General features: G+C 42.7%; 1 protein-coding gene across 1 annotated transcript; it reads left to right on the plus strand.

The window, feature by feature from the left end:
• The first annotated feature begins 2,748 nt into the window (after positions 1 to 2,748).
• LOC143491015 (uncharacterized) lies at positions 2,749 to 4,827 on the plus strand. Its single transcript, XM_076989644.1, has one exon. The coding sequence runs from the start codon at positions 2,775 to 2,777 to the stop codon at positions 4,458 to 4,460; it is 1,686 nt and encodes a 561-aa protein (XP_076845759.1). The 5' UTR covers positions 2,749 to 2,774; the 3' UTR covers positions 4,461 to 4,827.
• Positions 4,828 to 9,469: the final 4,642 nt, after the last annotated feature.

Below are 9,469 nucleotides of genomic sequence, written 5' to 3' on the forward strand. Positions count from 1 at the left end.
TTCCACTAAAAACAGATGTTACTGTTGTGACTCTGGTGTTGAAGATGATCTCCTGATTAATAAAAATGATTAATGCTGTAGTTTAAATGTAGTTTAAAAAATTAAATGCTGTAGTGTTTGCTTCAATTTTACATCCACTATGACAGTATTGGTATAGGTCTGAAAATTGTCTGGCCCACAGGTCTGAGCTCTCTGCCAAATCTGGTCTGCAGAAAAATATAGTTGAATATAGTTGAAGAAATATATAACAAATATAGTTGTTCTAGAGGTTGGACAAAGTTTGAACTTGGTTGCGGTCTCTTGGCATCACTCCAACTCTAGCGTTCATGCTCAAGGAACACTTTTTAAGCAACTTTTAGGGGCGTGATTGTAGTTCCCCCATGGGTCGCTATTCTGTTGACCACTGGACTCTACTGAATATTCATTTCCTCTGCCCGGACAGGAGGTTCTTCGAGAGGAAAGAGAGAGAAAGGGAGAGCAAGAGAGAGAGAGAGAGATGTGAGCACTGCCACCCTCCCTCCCCCCACGTCTGGATATCGGCTGACAAAAAGCATACTAGCACACTCAAGACAAAGGGGTATACAAGTGTATCTATAGGTGTAAAATGAGTGCAGCACAGGAATATGGGAATACGCAGGTCTCTGTGACCATAACCCATAGAATTTATGAGCATGCATATCTAAAATAGCAGAACACACAGGAATATATATATGCATGCATGCATTCACCATACAATTCAAGACTACAAGGGCATGTATATCTAAAGTACTGAAACACACAGGAATACATGGATATGCATCAATGTGTGGTGATTATGCAATAAATGGTATTCTGATAATAATACTGAGTACATGAAAGATCATAAGTTGTGTCTTTATATCAACCACAGATCACATAAGGTTCAAATTTCAGAGGCACACAGTTGAGCTTAGGCATGGGTCCTTTGTCCTGGGTCCTTAAGGCTGGAAAACTGAATACTGGTTTTATGAATAATAACTCTTCGCTTGCTTGGAAGGTTGTCGAGTTTGGTGTCAGATTGAGTTCGCCAAGTTGGTTCCAGTAGGCTGGATTCCAATTCCATGTGCACTTCAGATTTGGAGTTACAAAGATCTCTTGCATCTTCAGTTCTGGATTTTAACAAAAGATTTCCAAGGGGTTGTAAACTGGGGTTAAACCTTGGGGAATCAGATAGGGCTGTAATTTAGGTTTATGAGTGCAGATCTTTTTGTGAGTTGTGAGCCCTGTGTCCTTCGGAGGAGGGTTGATTCTGGCCAGAACACTTTAAGGGTCGTTGTCACTTTGAATTTCCAGTGTGTATGAAAGGTGCTATATAAATAAACTTGCCTTGCTTTTGTCTTACTCTCAGACAATCAGATAAGGTTAGTCTTCTAAGCTTTGCAGAAGAAAGCCGTTATGAGTGTGAATTCTTTGGAGCCTGGTGATGGGCGAAGAGACATTGTTTACCTTTACATACAATCAAAGGGATTTAGATGAGCCAGTCTCTCACACCCAGCAGGGAAAAGAGTCCTCTCTGGGTGTGATAGTAAAATGACCTTGGATGTCTCCGCTACATCAGTATGTGACCTCACAAATGCCCATCTGGAAGAATGGTCAAAAATCTTTATAAACATATTCCTAAACTTTGTGGAAGCCTTTCCATAAGAGTTGAAGCTGTTCAAGCTGCAAAGGGAGGGTGGACTAACGTCATATTGAACCCTATGGATTAGGAATGAGATGTCACTAAAGCTCACCCTTGTGAGTCAAGAGGAGAGGGCTTGCAAGCCGACAACGGCACTCTGAGTGTAAGGTACACAAATAACTTATTTTTACTTATGTCTTGGGTGGTCTGTAGTTATTGGATATTTAGGTAATAGGTGATAAGGTAATAGGCATAATTAGGTAACTAGGTCATTAGGTAACAGTAATTGCGATGTTTCTAGGAAACACTGTTTATGGCAAGGATGCAGTAATTGTAGTCTTTCTGGGAAATACAACAGCAATGCACCTTTGAGACAGACCCACCAAATATGACTTTTACTTTAAAATGACAGTGACAGGATTGCATGCCATGTGCTATGTACTTTGAAATCGAAAGTACGTCAAATTGAAACTAAGTCAAATTGAAACTAAGTCAAATTGAAACTAAGTCAAATTGAAACTAAGTCTTGCAGGGTGCATAGTCAGTGTTTTTATTTCACTCTGGGAGGAGCCTGGTGACATATATAAGCAGACTAAGTATGAACTAATATTACTGACACACTTGAAGGTATCAGGTATGTGTGCAAGTAATCAATTATTTCTGCTGTTGCCTTACGTTTATTTGAAAATTTCTGGTTGAATGTAATTTAATTGTGAGGTTATGCTCTAAAACTAATACTTCAGGATGATGTATTGTCTATAAGGATGTAATTTATAAAATGGTTTAGAAAAATATGAGAAGTATGAAGCATGGTCTAAGAAAGAGATTATACTTACATTTTTAGCACCTATTAACTATTATGGCGACTGTTAATGTCATTTTAAACTGACTTTGGTGAGATGTACATCATTAGATACAGAGGCATAAAAAGGGGGGGTGTCAAGAGGTCAAATTATTTGATTTGCAAAATAAAGATTACATGGGGTTTGTGATCATATGATGTAATGAACATGGAAGACAAGGGTGTGTTGATATAAAGTAGCTTTGAAACAGATTAAGAAGCGTTCAACTAATCAACTGTAATATACTTCTCTTCCATTAATCAGGTATCTATTCAGAGCAACTCCAGAGCAAAATGAGCAACTCCAAAACTGCCATTGAAAATGATGAGAACTACATCAAACTCAGTGAAGGTAACCCATCAGTCTACAAGCTGAAACTTAAACAAACAGGAACAAGGCATCTTTACAAGGACTTTGGAAGTCCTTCCAATCTCTCAACAACAAACAAAACAATAATGGTCTTGGGTGCAACTGGATCAGGGAAGACCACTCTCATCAACGGCATGATCAACTACATCCTGGGAGTGGAATGGGGTGATGAATGGAGATTTAAACTTATAGATGAGCAGTACAATAATACACAAGCAGAGAGCCAGACTTCAGAGGTCACAGCCTATCAAATTCATCATCAGAATTACTTCAAGGTCCCTTATTCTGTCACAATCATAGACACACCAGGGTATGGAGACACGAGGGGAATTGCACATGACAAGGAGATCACTGAGAAAATTCAACAGTTCTTCTCTGAGCAAGATGGCATTCTTGGTCTCGATGCTGTGTGTTTTGTGGTACAGTCAGCTTTAGCTCGATTAACACAAACCCAACAATACATTTTTGAAGCTGTTCTTTCCATTTTTGGAAAAGATATTGCAAACAACATCACTATTATGATCACCTTCGCTGATGGGCAGAAACCTCCAGTGCTTGCTGCAGTTGAAGCTGCTGATATCCCTTGTATTAAAAAAAATGATGGAAGCTTTCTTCATTTCAAATTCAACAATTCTGCTCTTTTTGCTAAAAATAAAGAAGGTGATGATGATGATGAAGATGATGGCAACTTTGATGCAATGTTCTGGAAAATGGGCAACGGAAGCATGAAAAGATTCTTCACTCACCTGGGAACAATGGAGACCAAGAGCCTCCAGCTCACAAAGCAGGTCCTGGATGAACGCAAACAGCTGGAGGCAACTGTAGCTGGAATCCAGCCTCTCATCCAAACTGGTCTGGTAAAACTTGATGAAATTAAAACAACATCAGCAGCACTGCTACAGCAAAAGCATGTCATGGAGGAAAATGAAAATTTCGAATACGAGATTGAAACCCAATGTCCTATTAGAGTTGACATTGAAAGGGGGACATTTATAACCAATTGTCTTGGTTGTAACTATACCTGCCATTATCCATGTGGTATTCGACGTGACGAAGATAAAGCAGGATGTGCAGCGATGGAGAATGGCAGCTGCACAGTGTGTCCTGGTAAATGTCCCTGGACCGTACATCACAACATGACTTATAGAATCGGCACAGTAACTAAAAAAGAAAAAAAAACGTATGAAAATCTGAAAAAGCAATATGAAAATGCACTGGGAGAAAAGATGACAAAGGAGAAAATTGTGCAGCAGTTGAAGAAGGAGTACGATGATGTCCAATACGATGTCTTGGATATGAGTGAGAAACTAGCCCAGAGCCTGACACGTCTGAAGGAAATTGCTCTTCGCCCAGATCCCTTGGCCACACCAGCCTACATCGATCTACTCATTGAGTCTGAGAAGCAAACAGCCAAAGAGGGATACATGAAGCGCATTGATGAATTGGAGAAGATTAAACAACAAGCTGTGATTCTGCAGAAGGTGGAGAAACGTGAGCCACTCACCGAGAATGAGGAACATGGCCGCATAATGAGAAACATGATAAAAATGCGCAAGAAAGTCACTGGAGTGTTCAACAATGTGACAACATGGTTTACGAAAGAGGGCTGAAGAGAAAACGTTGTTTTGCAGTTTCAAGTGTTAACATAGTGTTAATCTAGTACCATAGAAATTAGTGAAGTAAGCCCAATGCATTCTGCATTTAATTGACTATTACTGTCATTTTCAAATTGTTGTATTTTTTCTTTATTTTGATATGTGAACCAGATATAAATGTAACCACCTTCATTTGAGTAATCATCTTGCATTCCTAGAAATTAAAGTAAATATCATGTTTGATATTGTATGATATCTAATGAAAAATAATATACCTATTGAATTCTTCATGACTACAAACCATCAGGAATGTAATATGTAATGAATATGTAATCTCTGCACCTACCTTTGTATGTCTATTGATGAATAAATTCCACTTTTATGATTTTATCATGATCTGACCATATAGTAAATACCAATTTATCCTTTCATATTCAATAAACAATTTATGTTAACAATACTTCATACTTTTCAATTGTTTTGTCTTGTAGACAACACTTTTCGGTTATGTAACTTTAGTCAGACTTTTGTTTATTCACAAATTAACCATACTTAGTACACATAATGTGAATGTACTCTGGGGTTGGGCCTATTCCATATCTACTCCATATTCCATATCTATTCTATATCTACTTTTTTATTAATGCCATCCCCTCAAACACAATCAAATTATAAAACCAGATTCTGTCTGTTATACCCCTCATTCTTGGTAGTACAGAAAGTCTGTGTGATTATTATGATAATGTAGAAATTATGTGACCTTAACAATGTAGAAACACTCAAAAAAGAACAGCTTAAAATGAGAAGCCTGTGCACCAGTGCACAAAACAAGGACCATATAGACATGGATGGCTGAGTCTGGTGTGGATGAACTTGACTGGCCTGCACACAGTCCTGAACTCAACTCGATAGAACACCTTTGGGATGAAAGAGAGTGGAGACTGAGAGCCAGGCTTTCTCATCCAACATCAGTATGTGACCTCCCAAATGCGCTTCTGGAAGAATGGTCAAAATTCCCCATAAACACACTCCTAAACCTTGTGGACAGCCTTCCCAGAAGAGTTGAAGCTGTTCTAACAAAGGGTGGACTAATGTCATATTGAACCCCATGGATTATGAATTTGATGTCACTAAGCTCACCCTTGTGAGTCAAGGAAGGTGAGCGAATACTTTTGGCAATATAGCCTAGTGGATCTGACAAGCAGTAGTTCTGACCATTAAAGTTGTGAGGTTACATTAAACACTCATTTATGTTTTCCACATGAAAAGAGTCTCACAGCACATACCAAATAATGCCTAGGTCTATTGGTCTGCATCCCCCAATACTGAACAGCCCAAATGCTACACATAATAAAAATTTCTTACCCTTTTAATTATTCCTATCATCACGTTACAGCCCTTGACCCCTCCCCTTTGGGTGTGTGTTTATGTTGTCTACGTCTGTGTCTGTGGATCTCCGTGGGTGTGGTTGGGTCTGAGTGTGTTCATTGGTTTCACCTGTGGCTCATCTCGTGATCACTTGGGGCTTATGTGGTCATATACGTTGTATGTTGGATGTTCTACGTGCACTGTCTACACCTCATTATAATAAAAGACGAGTTGGGTCTACTTTTTGTGGCACTTTCGTTTGTTTGACGTGCACTCAGTGTCACAGAAAGACGAGCTGACCAAGACCTGCCAGAATACACATCCCGCACCAAGAAGGGGAAGAGGACCAGTAGGCACCACTATGCTTCTTCCCCTGCACATCACCGCGAAGCCCCAGTAACCATCAAGGAGATGCAGCAGGATCCTGTGTGAGCACACCTGCTGCATCAAGCTCGGGACACCAAGGTGGCGTAGATGGCGGACTATTTCCGCCAAGCCGCAGTGAGGCTATAGAAGGAGAGACACCGCTCTCCCACCAGGGACTCCTTGCCCCTGAGAGTAGGCTCCGTAGAGCTCTACACGGCGGAGAAGATCCCCGAGAGCGAGTTCGAGGGGGAGGAGTTGGAGGAGGAATCGGAAGAGGAGAGCTCCCCTCCGTCCGTGTACTCGCCCCCCACCGAGTATTACGGCGAGGGTGAGGAAGAAGAGGAAAGCCCTCCTCTGTCTGTGTACTCGGCCCCCACTGAGTATTACGGTGAAAGCGAGGAAGAAGAAGAAAATACTCGGCTCCGACCGAGTGATATGGAGAGGAAGCGACCCCTCCTCTATCCGAGTGCTCCAACCCTTCTGAGTACTTGGACGGTGAGCTGGGCACGGAAGAGGAAGATGGTGAGCTGTGCACGGAGGATGATGACTTGAGCTCGCCCCCTCGGAGTACTCCGGTGAGACCGTGAGGGTGAACAGAGGTCCGAGGGAGGGCATTTCTCCCTATCCCTCCGAGGGGAGTGCAATGGACTGTTCCCGTGGTGAGACTCCGGTAGAGCCAATGATCTGGTGCGCAGGCAGGGAAGAAGAGGAGATGGAGGTAGAAGACGTCGCTCACAAGGCCAGATCAGGGGAGCGATCGCCAGGGGGAGGTAAAGTTCCCCGGTGGGGTCCTCGGAGGGAGGAGGGCGAGCGTAGGCAGGCCTACCCTGCGGCACGCACACCTTGCGGCACGCCCCTCAAAGGCTTCCAGAGAGACTGGTCGCGTGCCCACTAAGAGGGCTGCAAGGGCGTCCGCTGGCCGCGCCACACCCAGCGGAGGGTTTGCAGCAAGGGTGGGAGGAGGACCGCCTACTGCAGAGGCCATGACTGAGGTGCCCTTGAGCAAGGCACCTAACCCCAACTGCTCCCCGGGCGCCGGGCTAGGGCTGCCCACCGCTCTGGGCACGTGTGATCCACAGCCCCCTAGTGATCACTAGTGTGTGTGTGTGTGTTCTAACTGCACAGATGGGTTAAAAGCGGAGGACAAATTTCGATTGCAGTGTAAAAATCACAATTGACAAAATACAGCACATTTACTTTTTTTTTTACAGATGCGAAGACTGGCTACATTTGTGTGTGTGTCTGTGCCTGCGTTTATCCCTGTGTTTCTCCCAAATCCCCTTTTCCCTTTCGTACCTCTGTCCATCAATGTTCCTGTTTGTGTTTTCGAGAATGTGCCATTGTGTGTGTCTAACATCTTTTCCCCTGTATTTCGCCTGTATCCAGACGCAGGACCTTGGGGCTCCGGATCCGCCCATCGGTGTGGGTTTGGGGCATTCATTTCTGTTGAATTAAGTATTCAAAGTATGCTACTCAAAAAAATAAAGGGAACACTTAAACAACACAATGTATCTCCAAGTCAACCACATTTCTGTGAATCCAACCTGTTCAGTTAGGAAGCAACACTGATTGTGAATCAATTTCATGTGCTGTTGTTCAAATGGAACAGACAACAGGCAGAAATGAGAGGCAATCAGCAAGACCCCTATAAAGGAGTGGTTCTGCAGGTGGTGACCACAGACCTTTTCTCTGTTCTCATCCTTTCTGGCTGATGTTTTGGTCACTTTTGCATTTTGTCCATTCTGTGGCCATAGAGGTAGCATCAGGCGGTGTCTACATCCCACAGAAGTTGCTCAGGTAGTGCAGCTCATGCAGGATGGCACATCAATGCAAGCTGTGTCAAGAACATTTGCTGTGTCTGTCAGCACAGTGACCAGAGCATGGAGCAGATACCAGAAGACAGGCCAGTACACCAGGCCATAGGAGGTCTACCTCCTCCTTTGTGTAAGAAGGAACAGGAGGAACAGTGACAATATGACAGTGCAATATGATCTATAGCAGTTCACTATAATCCATGTTCAAACTGTTAGAAACAGACTCCATGAAGGTGGTATGAGGGCCCCACATCCACAAGTGGGGCTTGTGCTTACAGAGCCCAACATCGTGCACGTGTGCTCTTCATGGATGAGAGCAGGTTCACACTGAGCACATGCGACAGAGTCTGGAGACGACATGGAGATCGCTCTGCTGCCTGCAACATCCTCCAGCACAACCGGTTTGGCAGTGGGTCAGTAATGGTGTGGGGAGGCATTTTTTGTAGGGCTGCACAGACCTCTATGTGCTAGCCAGAGGTACCCTGGCTGCCATTAGGTACCGGGTTGAAGTCCTCAGACCCATTGTGAGACCACATGCTGGTGCAGTGGGCCCTGGGTTCCTTCTGATGCATGACAATGCTAGGCTTCATGTGGCTGAAGTGTGTCAGCAGTTCCTGCATGATGAAGGCATTGATGCTATGAAATGGCCTGCCCGTTCCCTAGACCTGAATCCAATCGAGCACATCTGGGACATCATGTCTCATTCCATCCACAAATGCCCCATTGCAACAGACTGTCCAGGAGTTGACGGACGCATTAATCCAGGTCTGGGAGGAGATTCCTCAGGAGCCTCATCAGGAGCATGCCCAGATATTATAGGGAGGTCATACAGGCACATGGAGGGCACACACACTACCAGAGGTGGGTAGAGTATTCAACAATTTTACTCAAGTAAAAGTACACTTACTTGAACCAAATGTTACTCAAGTAAAAGTAAAAGTATGCATCCCAAAAATTTACTTGAGTAAAAGTAAAAAAGTACTTTGATTAAAAGCTACTCAAGTAGTGAGTAAATGCATGAGTACTGTCTCGTGTCAGTAAATTACATCATGGGAAATTGATTTACGGGAAACAATGACTTTTAATGATAATAGTAATTTATTATAAATAAATATTATATATATAAATTATTTATTATAAATAATAAGTATTTTTGTTGTTTCCTAATTATTAGGCCTGTGTAACTTTAATGTGTTCCACAAAGGCACTAACTGATGAGACTGTCAGCCAATACGTGTAGCTACAACTTGACACCAACTGAATCAATTTGTAGCAGACTTAATGATCCTATATTGCTAGTGTGTGCAATCAGTGTGAGAACTGGTTTTTAGTATTGCACTGCGTTACATTTAATAATTACATCATACAAACGTTATGCCTCAGAGATATAGCATTACACAAAATTATACATACAGCAAACGTATCGCATCGTGTTTCCTCATATTTGATGTTGAGTTCTTGTAGGCTGAAATGTCC

Source organism: Brachyhypopomus gauderio, unplaced genomic scaffold (genome assembly GCF_052324685.1).
Source record: "Brachyhypopomus gauderio isolate BG-103 unplaced genomic scaffold, BGAUD_0.2 sc69, whole genome shotgun sequence".
Classification (NCBI taxonomy): domain Eukaryota; kingdom Metazoa; phylum Chordata; class Actinopteri; order Gymnotiformes; family Hypopomidae; genus Brachyhypopomus; species Brachyhypopomus gauderio.

Bases quoted from the DNA above. Each gene is read 5' to 3' on its own strand.
- LOC143491015 (XM_076989644.1), top strand. From the start codon at position 2,775: ATGAGCAACTCCAAAACTGCCATTGAAAATGATGAGAACTACATCAAA.